Raw genomic sequence first — 17,963 nt, 5'->3', positions numbered from 1 at the left:
AACAACGATATTCCCCTTTCCTTCCAAACGAATCATTCCCCACGAATATTCGAGCTTTCAAAAAAGAGAAAAAACACACAAAATAACAAAGGAAAAAAAAAAAAAAAACGCGTGTAAGAATTTCGGTTAACTACACCGTCTCTAGAATCCGACCTTCCTGGGTTTGAGGACGAGCACCAATTTCTCCATCTCTGGAAAAGAAAAGGATGAAAAGCGAGAGAATCGATCGAAAGAACTTTTCCTTGACGGACCTGTTCTTGAAGAACGCAGTGGTAGCAGCGTTGTAGTTCACGTAGCCGTCAAGAACACCGTTTCCATAGCCGTTTGAGCTGTGCCCACCATTCTCCTTGAACGATCCAGAGCGTTTCTCGTCCACTGTCGAGTTTACGCTCTTGGCACTCGCGTAGTTCCCGTTGGCCTTGGACGCGAGAGCTGGGCTGGTCTCTCGCCGTTTCTCTTGGGGAGAACTCGTCGTCGTCGACGACGACGACGAAGTCGAGTCCGCGTTGAGAGCTTTAGAGCTTCTGGAACGCTGCGACTGAGCTTGTGCTACCGGTGTCAAAGCCACTGTTGGAGCTTGGACTGTTCTGGACGAAGGCACGGCTGCTGCGGCTTTGGCGACCGCGGTGGTGGCCGAGACGATGGCGTGAGCGCCTTCTCGAAGGAAAACGTAGTCCCCTTCCACGACAAACAGCTGCAGTGGCTTTCACGTCAATCCACTGTGGCCACCAAGGACAACCAAAACTTTGCATGGTTACCTGAGAATGAGCCTCCACAAACTCGCCGAGGCGTCCGTAGTGTTTGCGATAGTCATGCCAGTGCAGCGGAGCGAGCACTTTTGCCAGACGATTTGGTAACTGGAACACGATAGAACATATGATCAGACAAAACGATAACGGATACGAGACAAAGCTTACAGTCGTGCTGATTCGGATTTTAGCGCTCGGTTCGGCCGGTATGACTCTGACCAAGCAAGCCAGCAGAGAGTCTCTGTCCATCAGATGTAAATCGGAAATGCTGCCGTTTGCCTCCGATGTACTCCCGGATGAAACAGAAACAGAAGCTTCTTCGCGGAGAGGACCATCTTCATGGCTTTGTTCCAAGTCGCGTGTCTGGAAAAGTTCGCCATTACGGAAATGAAATTAAAGAAATGAAAGCCCGAGAAAAGTCTTTTGCTACCTTTACCGCCACTTGGTGTCCGTTTTCGAGGGGCTGTGCTGCCGATTGTTCTGTCTTGCTGTTCACGTGTGGTGAACTTTTGCTTCGTTCAATGACAGAATTGAAGCTTGCACAGTGAATGCCCTGTTGCTTTGGTGGTGCCATCTCGACGGTCACTTCTTCCCGATCCATGTAAGGATGCCTCTGAGAGGATAACCCGGAGAACATTTTCTCCATTTGACTCCTTTCTTGCTCCATGCTTGGCTGCTCCACCTCATTCACCTTCAGCTGTGGATTGGACTCTTCTGAAGAGCTTTGTGCATGCTTCTGTTCGATCGGACGTTGTTGCCGCTGGACAATCTGGGAGGGATGGTATATTGCTCCTGGCTGGAAGAAAACGAGTTTAAAACCACGTAACAAAAATCCAAGTTTGTAAAAACCTGCTGATGCTTCATCGGTGGTCGTTGCGAGATCAGCACAGGCACAGGCTGAGGAAACGGCATGGTCGACACTGGCTGAACCGCACCATATTGAGGAATACTAGGAGACGGAGGTACAACAGATGTCATTCCTAAAACTGGAGCTGTAAGGACAGGCAGACCTGTTGCGTGCTCAACCTGATAGGAAAGAAACTTTGTATGAGCACAGCTTTAGCTAACAAACACAAACCGGCGGTAGTCCATCAGGTGGGATCATCATAGGAAATGCACCCTCCATGTGTATTACGGGCAACTTATGGTGAAAAGCCATCCCTTGCTCAATAGCCTTTGAGCCTCGCATTCCACTGCCATCGATTGTCATCTCTTTGTTCCTTACAAAATGATTCGTTTCTAAGTCCTGCTGCAGCTTTTGGATCACTTGTTGATAGTAGCGCTCAACGTCTGATACCTGTCGAGTTTAGTGACGTGAGTTCAGCAAGAACTGCAAAAGAAAAAAGTTTCAGACCTGACGTTGGCAGCTAACCCACAACTGCGTCATTTGCTCTGTCCGCTCCCGAAGCTCAGCATGGATTGCGTTCATGTGATATGCTTCCAGCTCCTGCGAACGAGCCATCCAAAGCTGCGCGTCCCTTAGCTGTTTATCATTCGGAAACAAGATATCCTGAAAATCTCAAACTTCATTCAATCCTGGAAGAGTGCGTTTAAGGATCGGTGCTAACCTGTTCCTCTAGCTCCTGAAGACGGCGTTCTTTGTCGCGAATCTGCTCTTTCAAACTTTCCACTTCAGCATGATGGTCGGCCCTTTCAGCATCCAGTTGGGCAGTATTAGACTTGTTCTCAGCCAACGCATTGTCACGTTCACGCCTGGAGTAAACGAAAAAGCCAAAGAAAAAGAAAAAGAAGAAAGAAAAAAATCATGGGCTACATTTTCACACAACGTTCGCTGCAATCACCTTGTTTACCTCAATGTAGCCAATTCACTTGTTTGGTCCCTGATAAGTGCTTCCTTCGCCCAGACCTATATGGATTCCAGTATTGTATAGCTAGGCATGAAAGAGAATTATATAGAAAGCTTACCTGGTTCCTTACATCGTTGGCTTCCATTTGAAGCTGCCGTTCTCTTTCCTCCGAGTGTTGTTGCATCTCTTGCATTTGCTCCTCTCTTTGATGTAGTTGTTCCTAAAGACATACTCTTTAGGAAAGCAGAGACGAAAAAAGAAGAAAACCACGCACCTGGAGGCCACTGACGATCTCATTGTGCTGCTTGGCTTGCTCGTCGAAACTGGCTTGCAGTCTCAAAATCTCGTTCCGCGCAAAGAACCTGACTTGGAGATCCAGCTCCACCTGCTGGAGATGCTCCCGCTGCCTGGAGATCTCGCTCAACCGGTGCTGGAGATCGTCAATGTGGGCATCCGCGGCCTCCAGAGCTTGATCGCCATGCTAAGCACAAGATGGAAAAACTAAGAACGGGAGAAATCTTCCACAAGAAGGTCGCGGCTTACCTCCTCGTTCTTAGCTGCGAGCTTGTCGGAATTCACATTCTCCGCGTCAGGGGGGTAGACCCTCCCATTTCTCGGGCGGGAAGAGGAGGGGCCGGGGTAGCGCTGCTGCTGCCGGACCTGTGTATGGCTCATCCTCGCAGCGGCGGGAGCAGCGACAGCGGCAGCCTCGAAAAGCTTCTTTTGGTGCTGCTGTTGCGCTCCTCCTCCGCCCTCGGACACGACGCGCCACTCCTTCCGCCGCGCCGCCGCCGCCGCCGCTACCGCCGCCGATGGCTGCTGATGCTGCTGCTGCTGCTGCTGAATCGCTACAATGCCGTCCATCGAGGCGCTCCACAGGGCAGCCGGGCAGTCATCGTCACAGCGCCCTCGCCATAGCCTAACCTTCCAAACCCTAATCCCGCATTTTCCTTTAATGGTAACTCTCCTTCGATCCTCAGGAGATTCAATTTCTCTAAGATCAAAGGAGTAAAACAATTAAAAGAAGTAGTTACAGCTGCATTTTCATCTCACAGATAAACCTCTCATATTCCGACTCGACCTGGTTATTCTTGCTATTGCCACCACTCGCATTGCCATTACTCGACACCATGGCGCTGGAAGCCCAGGGAGGGAACACTGGCGGCGGCGGCGCCGCCACTGGTGGATAGTAGCCACCACCAAACTGGCCCGAGTAATCCCCGGACGCTTGGATTCCTTGCATTTCGAAAGAATCCATCCCGGGAGGCGGCGGAGGTGGCAAAGCGCTGGCGGCCGCCCCGGCGGCGAACGCAAATCCTGGCGGAGCGTGCTGGTGGTGGTGGTGGTGGTGAAACGCGTTGAAGACTGGCGGAGGAGCCGCGGTCCCAGGCGGGGCTAGCGGGGGGAACGCCGGCTGAGGAGCGGCGGCGTATGGAGTGAAAATGGGAGGAGGTGGCGGCGGGGCTCCCCATCCCGGACTAACTTGCTGGTGTTGGTGTTGGTGGTGTTGGAGCGGCGGATAGATTGGAAACCCGGCTGCGTCAGTTCCATACCCCGCCGCCATGGGCGCCGCCGCCACCGGGGGCCTCCCCGCGACTCTCACCGCCAGAGTTTTGTCCTCCACCTTCCAGCCGTTCATGTGGTGCACGGCCTGGACGGCACACGCAGCGTCGCAGAACTTGACGAAGCCATAGCCTTTGCTCGCGCCGGTGTTCCTGTCCCGGATCACTTTCACCTCCTCGATCTGGCCGAACGGGCAGAAGAGGCTCCGCAGGGACTCGTCGTCGTAGTTTGGCGGCAAGTAGCCCACGTACAAGTTGGTGTCGTCGGATTCCTTGGCGGCCCTGCTGGTGGTGGCGGCGCCGCTACCACCTGTTCCACCACCTTCACTCGCCCCGTTTGACCCTCCACCGAGCAGCAGCGTCGAGCCCCCGGAGTGCCGGCCCACCGAGGACGATGACGACTCTCCCCCCATTCCATCCGCGTTCACTTCCACCAAGAACTTCTGGTACTCCCCGTCCATCTTGTTCGAAGCGCCGCCTTGCTGCCGGCAGTCGCTCGTCGGGTGGCCGCCATCGCCACACTTCGCGCACACCACCCCGGCCTTGAAAGTGGTATTCTTCTCCGGGCAGCAATACTGCCGGTGCCCGAGCTGTCCGCAGTTCCGGCAGCTCTCGTCGTCCCGGATGGTCCCGTTGAGCGCCGCAAGCTCCCTCAACTGCGCGCGCTTGTGCTCGTTCATGCCTTCCTCCACCGGCTGGAGCAGCTTCTCCACCATCCCCGCCGCGGCCTCCAGAGCTTCCTGGCTGTCCGCCTCCACGAGTACGTGCAAGTCTTCATTCTCGCTGGGATCCGGCTTCACGTCGCGCTTCTGCTGCGTCCGCCCTTCCTTGACCGAGCCCTTGCCTCGGATGACGATCTTGGCGCCGGTCTCCTTCTCCATTCTCTTCTGCGTGTTTCCCCGGGGACCAATGATGAGCCCGATGAAGTTGTAGCCAGGGTAGTCCTTCGCCGGGATGAAGAGCTTCTTCTGGAGCTTTGGAGGCTTGTAGTCCGGCGGCGGCTTGAACTGGGGGTTCCTCTTGATCATCTGTGCAATCAGTTCGTGCCTTTCCTTGGTCAGCTTCTCCCGGGCACGAAACTCCCGCGTGTTGATCCTGATGCCCATGTTGTCGTAGATGGGCTCCGGGCTGGGCGACCTCGGCCCCTCGGACCTCTCCTCGAACAGCTGCCCGATCTGGAGGCGCTTGCTCAGCTCCAGCAGCTTGATGTTGAGAAGCTGCATTTCGGGATCCAGCTCGATGCCCGTCATGAAATTGGGCAAATTCACGTTGGGAAAGAGCGTCTTGGACGAGCTCTCCTCGGCAGCCCAGCGGGATTTCCTCTTCTTGGGGGCCGGCGTCCCTCCTCTGCCCTCCTGCTGCTCGCCCGGAGCCGCGGCCTCGTTAGGCTCCCATCGGCTTCTCCTCCTCTTCCCGGACAGGGTCTCAGCTGGGCTCTTGTCCTGATCCTCGCCAATCTTGTGGAGAAAATGCGGCGATTCATCGATGCCGTCGTCGCACTTACCTGGGCTGCTGCCGGCACTCCACCCCCCGTGCCAGGACGATCCCCCCGGCTCCGTGCACGCCATCGCGGCCGAAGAACCCTAAAATACAAGCTCCTCTCGCTAGCGAATGAATCGCCAGTGCCCCTAGCCCTCTCTCTTACGTGGCGCTCCCCTAAGCGACGAATATTCCCTAGCTGTGTGTGTCGCCAGGGAGAAACTCGATCGATGCGATGCGCGAGTTCTTGCGATATTCTTGAGAGCTTGAGGAAGAAGCTTATCGATCGATAGATCTGGACGCCGCGCGCCGCTGCCAAGAATCAATCGCTAGCAGCGGCAATGCCCCCGCCCGATCGGAATTGCTTCTCGTCCTGGTGGATCACGGCGACCCGGTGTGGCGCCGCGGAGCATCCCCTCTTGGCGTACCTGGTGACCAGCGTCGCCACGCTCTTCATCGTCGTCCTGGCCTACATGACGATCCGCTGCTGCTGCCTCTACCACCAAAATCGACGGCGGCAGCTCCAACAGATGATGCTCACGATGCGCGGCGGCGGCGGCGGCCATGGCGAGGATCTACGCCAGATGGAGGAGCAGCAGCGGCGCGTGATGATCCAGCCGCTCAATAATCTGGCCCTTGGCGCCGCGATCTTCGAGTCGCAGCACGGGATTCTCGCTCCGGCGCCACCGCAGATCGAGCAGCCGCAGCATCATCCTCCGCCGCGGGTGTGCGTGATCATGGCCGGCGAGGAAAGCCCTAGCTTCATCGCGCAGCCATCGCCATTGCCCGGGGAAGCATCGTCCAAGAAATGAGAGGAGCTGTGGCTGGGGAATATGCGTTTAGGTTTCTAGCTGGGCGGAGCGATGGCGGAGAGGGCCGCAGAGCTCGCGCGGACTGCCGCCGAGAGGCTGGAGTCGCCATTGCCCTGGGCGGTGAGTGCCTGCTCGGTAATGCACGGCGCCGGGGTGTCGATGCCGTCCTTGGATTTGGCGAAGGCCATGGTCGCCGACGTTCCATCGCCGCAGCTCATGCCCTTTGTGGATCAAAGCATTGCTTCCGGGCTCGTGTTCCCGATGCATATGCTATCGCTTCTCGCCGCCAAGTAAGTGTGATCGAGCTAAGAAATAGATTGTTTGTAGTTTCGCTACTAGCGAGTTCTCATTGCTCCAGTGATCTGGCTGACACTAGATTTTTCTTTCGAATGCAGGGTAATTCCAGTGCGCCAACAACAGCCAGAGACTTATATGATGTTCCTCAATCTCCTCGACACTTATGCTTTTACTCTTTCTCTGAGAACTACGGTCTCCAGTACTGAGAGGCAAGTTTTCTCTTTGTTTTTATCATGTTTTGACGAGAAGTGTTGAGCTTTTCTTCTTCTTTTTTTTTTCCTTGCCTGTAGATCACTGAAGAGCATCCTAGAAATATTGGAGCTTCCTTTTAATGGCGACGCTCCGAAAGAACTTGGCACCGTGGCTGTACAGTTTATACTAGCGCTGTGCTGCCGTCTTGTCGATGCAACAGCCGAGGATTGGTCTATGGCGTTGAGCTCTCCAAGTAAACCAACTGGAAGTTATTTAACAGTGAATGACTTTGACGATGATTTTGGAAGGAGACGACAGGAAGAGTCAGAGCAGGCGAGAGGTAACAGCTTGAGGGCCCTTGAGCTTGTCACCAATTTTCTCCATCACAAGAAAACCTCCGTACTGCTGAGGCTTGCTCGGAGAAACTTGTAAGTGCTTCACGTTTGCATTTGCTCCACGATTTTAATTTCTTGTTGCAGATCGGAGCAGTGGGGTTTGTTTGTCCAGAAGCTAAAGTTTCTCGAAGTGATTATACGCGATACGACGTTAGGAGCTCCAAGAGAAACCGGAGAGCTCTTTGCACGCTTAGCTGCTGCCATTCAGCAAGGCTTGGTCCAAGAACAAAGCAACCGTCGAGTTGTGTACAAGGTCTTGCTGGACACGAACACTTCCATGTCGGTGTTTGGAAACTATTGGGGAACTGGCCGTACAGCGCCGTGGCTTCCTTTCGATATTTTCATGGAGGACGCTTTGGAAGGAAGGAGAGTTCCCGCGTCTTCCACTGCAGAAGCTCTTGCAGGTATTCTTCTTTTTGACATTTTCGTTCTTGGCAAACCATAAGTTGTCTTGTGATGTCAGATTTAATCAAGTCACTTCGGGCAGTTCAAGGTGCTTCATGGCATGATGTATTCTTGGGGCTCTGGATTGCGGGTCTTCGGCACGTAAACCGGGTAAGATTTTCCGTCTTACTGCTCGCGTGCCTCGATCATAACAAGCCGCAACTTACAGGAACGCGAACATGTTGAAGGGCCAAGACCGCACGTAGACTCTCGGCTTTGCATGTTATTATCTATTGTCCCGTTAGCTTCAGCAGCTGTTATAGAGGAGGAAGAAAACTCTCAACAGTACAATGTCTCGCGGGTTGACGATAATGAAAGAGGTCGCCGAGCAGGGTTTGTTTCAAGCTTACAAGTTCTTGGCCAGTTTGAAGGTCTACTCTGCCCGCCACCGATTGCCGTTCCTGCGGCTAATCAGGCTGCCATGAAAGCATCGGCATTCGTTGCGGGGATTAAGACAACTCGCGACGGTTATGTCCCTGCCGATGGAAGCACCAAAGCAGGTAACTGTTTTATTTATTTGTTTGTCTTTCTTGAGTATCTCATCGACATAAGCTTGCAGTGGGAAACATGAGACACCTTATTGTCGAGATTTGTATATCCAGAGGTCTTCTAGATGCCTCCGCTTATCTCTGGCCTGGTTATGCTGTAGCTATACCGCTTTCGGGATCATCCCAGTCATCGCCATGGGCTGCTTTTATGGAGGGGTCGTCCTTGGCTGGGCCGTTGAAGGGTGCGCTGATAAATACTCCTGCATCCAGGTATGATATTGGAATCTGTATGCTGGTCTTAACTTGGAGCACTACATCAAAGTGTAGCAGAACTTGAGAAGGTATATCAGATAGCTATAAACGGTGCGGAAAATGAGAGAGTTGCTGCGGCAAGTATTCTCTGCGGGGCCTCGCTTGTGAGAAGCTGGAGCATCCAGGTAATTGTCTTTTCTCTATGTCTATGCTGTTTTTTCATTTACCGTGTCTTTTGTAGGAACATGCGGTCCGATTAGCTGTTCGTTTAGTGTCTCCTCCAGTTCCAGCTGAAAGTAGATCTGGTCATCCCTTGATGAATTATTCCTCCATGCTTTTAGCTGCTTTGGGGGCCCTGACAGAAGTGGATGCAGTTCACGTACTTTCGCTGTATGGGATGGTAATGCTTGATAAATATCAGCTGGTCTTGTCGTAACTTATTTTTTTTAAATGCTTGCAGTTTCCAGAACTAGCGGCTGCCTTGCTGCCAATATGTGAGGTATTTGGTTCCGCGACACCGGCACCTCAAAGCACGGGGGAAGAGGTATCTCCACATATGGTATTTTCGGTGGCGTTTCTCCTCCTCCTCCGGCTGTGGAAGTTTCATCGGCCTCCACTTGAGCATCGGCTACTTGGTTTTGAGTCCCCTCTTGGAGGAGATTTAAGCTTGGACTATATTCTTCAACTTCGGAACTTGGGGTTATCTTCGCAAGGCACCCAGCCTGTGCATCATGTGAAGCTAGATTCCTTTCCGAAGCTCAAGGCGTGGTACACACAGAACCAAGCATGCGTTGCGTCTACTCTTTCCGGGCTCTCTGGATCGGGCAATCCAGTGCATCAAAACGCTGACAGGCTCCTGAATATGATGTTTAAGAGAATCAAAGGGGCTGCTCCTGATGAGACGTCAGCTCGACCCATGCTTCCAGCGTGGGAGATCATGACTTCTGTGCCTTTCGTGCTAGACGCGGTACTTACAGCCTGCGGCCATGGGCGACTGTCATCCAAAGATCTAACTACAGGTTCGTTTCGTTAAACTTGCTATGGTTTTAATTTTTCGTATTTCCAATCATGCAGGACTTCGGGACCTCGTAGATTTTCTTCCAGCTTCCATAGCCACCATTGTCAGCTACTTCACAGCAGAGGTGACTCGCGGTTTATGGAAATATGCTTCTATGAATGGAAATGATTGGCCTAGTCCAGCTGCCAACCTTCTCTCCGTCGAAGCTGAGATAAAAGAGATCCTTGCAGCTACTGGAGTGCAAGTGCCTAATCTTGTTACGGGTAAGAAAGCTTCTAACAGTTTCATTGATGTATCTAACAACCTCTTCTCTTTTTTTTTTTGCAAGGCTCGCTGGGTGGCAATGCTCCAGTGTCACTTCCGTTACCGCTCGCAGCATTTCTAAGCCTGACAATAACTTTCAGGCAGGATAAGTCCTCGGAACTAGTTCTCGGCGTCGCTGGGCCAGCTCTCGAGAGCACAGCAGGAGGCAGCCCGTGGCCCAGCATGCCAGTGGTAGCAGCACTCTGGGCTCAAAAGGTGAAACGGTGGCACAGCTTCATCGTCTTCGGTGCCTCTCGCACCGTGTTCAAGCAGGACAAGAACGCAGTGAAGGAGCTGCTCCGGAGCTGCTTCGCGGTGACAACCGGAACCACGGGAACCCTGATGTCCAAGCTCCAAGTTCACGGTGGCGTTGGAGCTCTCCTTGGACACGGTGGTATGCAAGGCGGCCAGTATCCACTGGCACCAGGAATCCTCTACCTGGGAATCTATCCGGCCCTTCACGAGATCATGTTCGTCACGGACGAGATTCTGTTCCTGGTGGTGAAAGCCGCGCGGGACCTCACAGCAGCCAAAGGAACGACGTCAAAAATCTCGTGCGCGAGCGCCATGTCTCGGGTGTTCCAGGCATCGACTTTGGGAGCAAGCTTACTTCACATCTCGGGCGGCTCGACTCTTGTCCAGACACTCTACTCGGAGAGTCTACCGGCGTGGTTTCTAGCTGGTGGTAATCCGGAAGAAAGCTCCTCCTCCACTAGCAGCGGCAGCGGCGAAGGAAGCCTGGTAGAAGGCTACGCAGTGGCACACTTTGCTCTGCTCTCCGGCGCTCTCGTGTGGGGGATCTCGTCCACTTCCACCAAGACCTCGCACAGGACTCGACGCCGCCGAGTTCTCGGCTCTCATATGGAGTTCCTGGCATCGGCCTTGGATGGAAAGATTGCTCTCGGTTGCGGCCGCGCTACGTGGAAGGCCTACTTGACGGGATTCATAGCACTGCTCGTGAGCTCCACTCCAAACTGGATCCTCGACGTCAAGCTCGACGTTTTGAAGCGGCTGGCGAGGGGACTGAGGCTGTGGCACGAGCAGGAACTGGCGGTGGCTTTGCTCGAGCGAGGAGGCCCCGCAGCAATGGGACCAGCGGCGGAGCTGGCTTGAGAGGAACAACAGCTAAATCAGTGAAATCTCATGCTACTAATACCATGGATGATCTGGCGTTCGATATTTATATATGTAAGTTAAATATAATTTGTATACTACCACATTTTCAGGATGCTTCGTAACCATGAGAAAAAAAATTCTGATGTACATATTAGCAATTTCCTGGTTAGTATTCATGTTCCACTTTAATGCAGCAACCTTATTCGTACGGAAGTATGATTTAACATAATCGTTTTCACAAAATGCCAAGTAGCCCTAAGTTTTTTATTATTTTCTCTAGCTATGGCCGAAGCCATCGAGCACAGCGTGGTGGAGACGAATGGTATCGGGATCCATGTCGCGCAGCTAGGATCAGGTAGCTTCAATTTTCTTTGATCAACATTTATCGATTCGATCCTGCGGCTGTGACAAAAATCAGGGCCAGCGGTGCTGCTGCTCCATGGCTTCCCCGAGATTTGGTACTCGTGGCGCTACCAAATGCCCGCCTTGGCAGCCGCGGGCTACCGTGCCATCGCTCCCGACCTGCGAGGCTATGGCCAATCCGATGCGCCGCTTGGAATCCAACACTACACTGTGTTTGACGTCGTGGGCGACCTCGTTGGCCTCTTGGATTTCCTCAAGCAAGACCAGGTACCGTGGAGAAGCAGGGTTTTGGTTTTCCTGTGGGATGTGTTCCAGCGAAATTTTTTTTGGTAGGTTGTTCTCGTCGGCCACGATTGGGGCGCGATCATCGCGTGGAACTTTTGCATGCTAAGGCCGGAGAGGGTCAAGGGGATCGTGGCTCTCAGCGTTCCTTTCTCGCCGAGAAATCCACACATAAGTCCCGTCCAGCGCTTTGAGAAGCTGATTGGAGAAGGATTCTACTACTGCCGCTTCCAGGTATCTGTTTCCTTCTTCTCCGATCAAAACAGTGACAAGAATTCCAGGAACCTGGTAGGGCCGAGGCTGATTTTGCTCGTCATGGAACCAAGGCAGTGCTCAAAACTTTGCTGGGATCATCCGGGAGAGGAATGGTAGCTCCAAAAGACAAGGAACTCTTTGACATTTTCAGAGTCCCGGATAAGCTACCACCGTGGTTAACCGAGGAAGACATCGAGTACTACGCTCTCCAGTTCGAGAAATCGGGATTCACACCACCACTAAATTACTACAGAGCCACGGACTTGTAAGTCACGAAGATCTCTTTCGCGTCGTGGAAAAAAAGAAGAGCTGTTGTTTACGTGCAGATCGTGGAGGCTTTCATCTCCATGGACAGGAGCTCGCATCCAAACTCCAGCGATTTTCATCACTGGAGACAAGGACGTGGTTTACGGCTTCCCTGGAACCAAAGAGTTTATTCACAGCGACAACTTCCGCAAGTTCGTTCCAAATCTCTGGGGAGTTACTGTCGTTCCAGGCGCTGGCCATTTCATCCAGCAGCAAAAGCATGCCGAGGTGAACGAGCTTATCCTGCGCTTTCTCGCGTCAATCCTTCCGTCTAGACTATGATCCAGGCGAGTACCACAAGAATAACGCGTGAACTATACAGAGTTAGCGAGTATGTTCGTCACCTTTTCCCATAGTATAAAGATTAGGCCAAAATGGAGCGCCTACCGATGGAGCTTCACGATCTTGCAAAGCTGCGATGGATCTATCTCAATAGGGCTCCCTTCTTCGCATGGCCTGGTTTGCTGGTTGCAGCCGTGCGCGTGACACACCGTGGAATTTTGTGGTTGGCAATCCATTGACGAACAAATGGAGGTTTGCGGCCTCCATTCGAACTCCCTTCTCGTGGGAAGATCGAAGAAAAGATCCATCTCGAGGTTGATCCGTCCAAAGGTTCTTACAAGCTGGTTCTACAATCAATATGGTGCCACTCGTTGCTTTCGACTTCGCCACCCTACTCTTCCAAGAAGAACACTAAAAAGATATGTTTTTCTATATTCAGGTGGTGATAGCCTTTTAGTGTATAAAAAAGATCCTCATTTTTTTTTCCATAGGGTTTTTTTTTTCTTTCAGGCAATGCGGATCCGAACGAGGACCAGGGCTGAAGCTGTGGAGATGGAGAGGGAAAAGAAACGACGCAAACTTGTGCATCAAGGTGACGTAGAAACGCTTGGGAAAGGTGGAGACGCGATCAAGCCCAGCGCTTTAGAGCGACGCTACGAGTTGGGGTCTCTCCTGGGCTGTGGAAGAGGCGGTGTGGTTTTCAAGGCTACGAGGAGGGGCGATGGCCAAGAGTTCGCAATCAAGACCGTGAGTGGCGGCAGCTCCAAAGAGGCGCTTCTGATGCTCAAAGCCGGGGACAGGGTGAACGACGGTGTCATAAAGGTCAAGGAGCTTCATTACGATGCAAAAAGCGGCGAAGGTGGCAACCCTAAGACCCACATCGTCATGGAACTGTGCGCCTGCAACCTCGACCTGGGTGTGAAGTTCGCGGAGCCAACCACGGCGAGGATATTCTTTACGGTCGCCAAGGGCCTCCGGGAGATCCATCGAAACGGGGTCATCCACTGCGATATCAAGCCCGCCAACATTCTCCTCACCCGGGAGCTCGACGCAAAGTTGGCGGACTTTGGCCTGGCTTGCGACGCTCACAAGCCGTGGGAGATGGATTTTGTTGGAACCCCCGGTTTCATGGCTCCCGAGGTTATGTTTGATGGGATCTACACACCGGCAGTGGATGTTTGGAGCTTGGGCATGACGCTGCGGTACGCCTTGCTCGGGAAGCTGCGCCATTTGAGCAGCGATGCCGATGCGACGCCGTTTGTGGACGTGATGAAAGAGATGGTGGAGAAAAGGGAGACGTATTTCCTGGACTGCGATGAGATTGAGCTCGCGAATATGTCCATCGAAGTGATTGATCTTCTGCACAGGATGTTAGCGTTTGATCCGGAAGAGCGCATCACTTTGGATGAGGTTCTTTGCCATCCTTGGTTCATATCCATGAGGAATGGTTGTATTGTATCACCAATCGAAAAAATGAGCGATGTATCCAAAAAACTATTTGAAATATAGTTTAATATTAAACAAAATGAGGTTAACAAAAGTTTGGTAGCTAGATATTCCAACGCCAACTTGGAGTGTCTCTTGAAGCATCGAAACATCATATATATCTCTCGGATCGATCAGTATTGAAACTCCGCTCCTCCCAAAAAAAAAAATCTCGCTCCTTTTTTCTCCTCTCGAGTGCTCGGCAAACCAATCAAGAACACACGACACAAAACACACTGGATCTTTTACATTGTCTCGTTGCACGCGTGTTGACAAGGGAAGTTCCAGGACAAAATTTTTGTCTTCGTTAAAGAGAGCAAGCGATCTGGAAAACACAGGGCAGGGTGTCTAAAGTGGAGAGTTAGGCACAATTGATTTTGTTCCAGTGGCACAAAATGGTCCATCTTTATAGAGAGTTTAAAAAAGAGATCTTATTATTTTGTTTGCCTAAATTGCCCGCAATGCTATGCCGGTGGGCAAGGTGAACCATTGACCCTTCTAAATATTATCTATCAAAATCTATCAAGGCTTGCAATTAGCTAGATCATCACAAGTCGAACGCTCCAACCGTCAAGATTCAGGGCACATACTGGCTTGCTCTACAATCATCCGTCACCACCCAGAAGGAGGCAGCAGTGCATCATAAAGATCAAGAAGCAATCTAGTGACGGAAAACTCCCACTGGACGAGCCTCAACAACCCCTTAGTTGCCACAGTTTGCAACCAATGTACGACTCTAAGATCAAGAAGATGCTGGACATGGTGGTGGGGTGGAACACACACTGGGCGCAGTAAGCACAAGCGAGGAGGTGAGGCGTTCAGTTTCAAGGAAAACAATTGGAAGTGTGTCCCAGCCCCGGATCCAGGCGCTCTTGAGCTTTTATTATTGCGGCTGCGTGGGACACAGGTCTAGGCAAAAATCTGGAAGTTGAACTCGTGAGAGGAGCAAAGTGTTCTTTCTAGCCACACTCCACTGTTCCCAGCAGAGGGAGAAGCTTTTGTAACACACTGGACAAAGTTCAGCAAAAGGAAGAATTAGTGATTGATTGGATTATTTATTGGATTTGAATTGAAGTTATATTAATCATTAATAATTTTTATTGTTTTTGTCTTGTTATGAAATAAATTACATCTTACTTTAGATAGATACATGCATGAAAGATCAGTCAATGTGTTAAAGGTGGGCAGCTGTGTGGATAGAGTTCTTGGCTACAAACACACTTACATGCAAGTAATGGGAAATCCACCACCAAAAGAAATGGTGGTGGATTTCCCATTACTTGCATGGCGACATCGTGAACATGTCTCCAACTTCTTTTGACCCTGACTTTGGGTGAGGATCGTAAAGATTAAAGGAAATGGTACTATTGAAAAGTGAAATCAATTGTATAGTGTAACTGATGCAAGCTAATCCACAAATGCTTCACTCACTGGATAGTGGTGTTGCTGCTCCATGGCTGGCCCGCTTTGGCGGCTATGGCAACACTAACTGTGTTTGACGACCTCGTTGGCTTTCCTATGTCTTTTGGTTCCTCGATCAGGCTGTTCTTGTCGGCCACGATTGGGGAGCGATCATCGCGTGGACCCGTCCAGCGGATTGGAAAAGAATTCTATCTCTCACATTTTCTTCTTCTCCTATCAAAACACCAAAAAACTTTGCTGGGATCGTCCCGGAGAGGAATGATTGCTCCAAAAGACAGCGCTTTGACGGGAGAGGAACACATCAATTACTTACTACGCTCTCCAGCACGAGAAATCGGGATTCACACCACCACTAGATTACTACAGAGCCACAGAATAGTCACGATCCACTTTGAGATCACTTTCGCTGCCATGGGAAAAAAAAATAAGGAAAAAAAGCTGATGTTTACGTGCAGATCGTGGAGTGGACAGGAGCTCGCATCCAAACTCCAGCGTGGTTGACGGCTTCCCTGGAACCAAGGAGTTCATGCACAGCAACAGTCATCGCAAATTCGTTCCAAATCTCCGGTAAGTTACTGTCGTTCCAGGCGCTGGCCATTCCATCCAGCAAAGGTGAACGAGCTCATCCTGCATTGATTCTTCCGTCTAGACTATGATCCCGGCGACTGGCACAAAGAGTAACGCGTGAATTATTCGATCAATCCTTGTATGTACATAGAGTTAGCGAGTACTTCTCTCGACTTATCTTCCCAGTAGCCTCCGGCCTCTTTCGTTGGCACCCCTGACACGGCTGCCAAGCTCGCCAACATCGTCCTCGAGGTGACCGAGAGCATCGGTTTGGCTGCAAATCCAGTAGATAAAAGAGCATTAGTTCTCTCCCTCTCTCGGAAAGCATAGAAGCTAGTTTGCTACTCACCGTCCTATCTCCGATCCCATGTCTATAGTCATCTCTTTGAGCTGGCCAAGAACGTTGCTCAAGTCCGACAGCGCTTCGTCCTGCTTCGCAAACTCATTCTAAAAACGCAAACGGTGAGGTGAGCATCAAATCGACAAAGGACGAACAAACCGTGATGCGAGTCTGAGCTTGAGATCCCGACGAGTCGGCAACGGCTGCCGTGTGGCGAGTCTTGCCTTTGGAGTTACTCCGGTTCAATCCCAAAGCGGCTCTTTGCTCCATACCGTAGGCTTTTCTCTTGAACGAATCTCCTGTAGATTTTCCATCCGCGATTTTAGCAAACGGTAGCAGCCATGAAATAAAGCTCTTACCTCGAGAAAGCATCGGTCCCGTTATGTTGCGAGCCTTCTTTGGCTTCCAGGTCTTCGAAAAGAGGCCTCCAAGACTGCCGAGGAGCTTCTCACCCTGGAATCCAAAGAAAATTTCAAGACTGATGGCTAAGAGAAATCAAGATAGAAGTCATACTGACCCGGCTAAGTGCGTGATCGATGTCTACAGCAGTTTCGTGAGTGCGAGTAATCTGGTGACCCTGCTCGTGAAGCATCACCGACGTATTCGTAGCGCTCTCCTTGATCTCCTCGGCAAGCTTGAGAGCTTTGTAAGTGGCAACCGTGGTCTCCTCGGCCTTTTGAACGGCGTAATCTTCCAGCTCCTGCACGCTCTCGCCCTCCAGAGAATCGCCAGCTTTGATGCCCCTCTCGATCCGAGCCTGCGTGAATTTCCTCTGCTCGTTCTGGATGACAGCGCTGGTGGATCCATCCTCCTCAAACAAAAGCTGCCGGTTGTGGTTGTTGTTGCCTCCCATGAGATTCCTGGATCGCGGCTTCACCAAGTTACCCACGTCGTCGGACATGGTGGAGAGCTTCTCCTTGACTCTGTCCCTGCGCCTCTGCTTGGCCTCGTCACTGTGCTTGGTCGTCGCTCCATCGCTTCCGCCGTGCTCCTTGGGTGGCGATGGCGAAGCAGTAGAAGCAGCAGTAGCAGCCGGCCGGCGTGAATTCTCGTGCCTCTTGTTCCACATCCCTTCGTCGTCAAAAGGGTTGCTCTTTGGCTCTTCCTTAGACTTCCTTGGCTCTTCGTTGGACTTTTCACTAGATTTAAACGTAACCTTTCGGGGCCGCTGCTGCTGCTCAATCTCGTCGCCATCGAAAGGATTTCTATACGGCGCACTGGCAGGAGGCGGCGATGGCTCCTCCTCGGAATCGAATGGATTTCTCGCCGACAATGGCGCCATCCCGCCCCGACTTGCCCTCCTCTGCACCATTCCCTTCCCACGCGCGACGAAATTCGTTACCTGGCCGCCGTCGCCGCCGCGCGATGGAGAAGCTCGAGCGATGCCCTGCTAAGAAGGCGGAGAAGCGCGCGGAAACCCTACTACGGACGCGCATTTGACGCATTCTCGCGACGAACAGAAGATTCGCTCCTCGATTCCATCGTAGACCTCGCCTAAACCCTAAATAAGTGCCGTACACATGCACCGTACAAAGCCACGCATGTGGTGCTGGGTTCGATTCTAACGCGAGCGAGAACTAGCCGACAGGGACGGCGCCTTTGGGATGATTCGAACCTGGTGTCGCTCGCCGGCGCGTCCGTACGCCAAGTACTTCCCCTGCCGCCACTGGCCCACAAACTCTGGGACTGGTACACTTGTACGAACAAGCGAAAGTAGCGTCACATCGGAGGGCGAGGATGTGACGG

The 17,963-nt window shown here is 52.0% G+C and overlaps 5 protein-coding genes across 5 annotated transcripts; 3 read left to right on the top strand and 2 right to left on the bottom strand.

Annotated features, from left to right (window-relative positions):
* Nucleotides 1-35: 35 nt before the first annotated feature.
* LOC112345312 lies at nucleotides 36-5,790 on the bottom strand. The gene is made up of 14 exons (XM_024671743.1): nucleotides 3,591-5,790; nucleotides 3,101-3,532; nucleotides 2,832-3,038; nucleotides 2,676-2,777; nucleotides 2,561-2,616; nucleotides 2,318-2,462; nucleotides 2,104-2,259; nucleotides 1,828-2,046; nucleotides 1,599-1,775; nucleotides 1,180-1,545; nucleotides 918-1,112; nucleotides 759-857; nucleotides 252-694; nucleotides 36-191 (listed from the first exon to the last, which is right to left on the bottom strand). Exons 1-14 carry the CDS (start codon nucleotides 5,685-5,687, stop codon nucleotides 131-133), a joined length of 4,755 nt encoding a protein of 1,584 aa, XP_024527511.1. The 5' UTR covers nucleotides 5,688-5,790; the 3' UTR covers nucleotides 36-130.
* Nucleotides 5,791-5,921: 131 nt separating this feature from the next.
* Nucleotides 5,922-11,031, top strand: LOC9631689 (mediator of RNA polymerase II transcription subunit 33A). Its single transcript, XM_024672268.1, has 12 exons — nucleotides 5,922-6,700; nucleotides 6,806-6,916; nucleotides 6,998-7,327; nucleotides 7,379-7,698; nucleotides 7,758-7,849; nucleotides 7,908-8,238; nucleotides 8,298-8,496; nucleotides 8,549-8,663; nucleotides 8,720-8,878; nucleotides 8,939-9,497; nucleotides 9,553-9,759; nucleotides 9,825-11,031. Exons 1-12 carry the CDS (start codon nucleotides 6,462-6,464, stop codon nucleotides 10,910-10,912), a joined length of 3,750 nt encoding a protein of 1,249 aa, XP_024528036.1. The 5' UTR covers nucleotides 5,922-6,461; the 3' UTR covers nucleotides 10,913-11,031.
* Nucleotides 11,032-11,190: 159 nt separating this feature from the next.
* LOC9634728 (epoxide hydrolase A) lies at nucleotides 11,191-12,521 on the top strand. The gene is made up of 5 exons (XM_002967188.2): nucleotides 11,191-11,270; nucleotides 11,334-11,545; nucleotides 11,612-11,794; nucleotides 11,842-12,080; nucleotides 12,142-12,521. Exons 1-5 carry the CDS (start codon nucleotides 11,198-11,200, stop codon nucleotides 12,401-12,403), a joined length of 969 nt encoding a protein of 322 aa, XP_002967234.1. The 5' UTR covers nucleotides 11,191-11,197; the 3' UTR covers nucleotides 12,404-12,521.
* Nucleotides 12,496-14,253, top strand: LOC112345311 (aurora/IPL1-related protein kinase 2-like). The gene is made up of 3 exons (XM_024671742.1): nucleotides 12,496-12,603; nucleotides 12,914-13,813; nucleotides 14,227-14,253. Exons 1-3 carry the CDS (start codon nucleotides 12,496-12,498, stop codon nucleotides 14,251-14,253), a joined length of 1,035 nt encoding a protein of 344 aa, XP_024527510.1.
* Nucleotides 14,254-15,976: 1,723 nt separating this feature from the next.
* Nucleotides 15,977-17,715, bottom strand: LOC9634727 (SNAP25 homologous protein SNAP29). Its single transcript, XM_024672288.1, has 5 exons — nucleotides 16,735-17,715; nucleotides 16,577-16,670; nucleotides 16,377-16,516; nucleotides 16,227-16,324; nucleotides 15,977-16,151 (listed from the first exon to the last, which is right to left on the bottom strand). The coding sequence occupies exons 1-5, from the start codon at nucleotides 17,527-17,529 to the stop codon at nucleotides 16,052-16,054; spliced, it is 1,227 nt and encodes a 408-aa protein (XP_024528056.1). The 5' UTR covers nucleotides 17,530-17,715; the 3' UTR covers nucleotides 15,977-16,051.
* Nucleotides 17,716-17,963: the final 248 nt, after the last annotated feature.

Source organism: Selaginella moellendorffii, unplaced genomic scaffold (assembly GCF_000143415.4).
Source record: "Selaginella moellendorffii unplaced genomic scaffold, v1.0 SELMOscaffold_8, whole genome shotgun sequence".
Lineage (NCBI taxonomy): Eukaryota > Viridiplantae > Streptophyta > Lycopodiopsida > Selaginellales > Selaginellaceae > Selaginella > Selaginella moellendorffii.
Note: the sequence above shows the minus strand (reverse complement) of the source record. Positions and strands in the feature narration are given on the sequence as shown.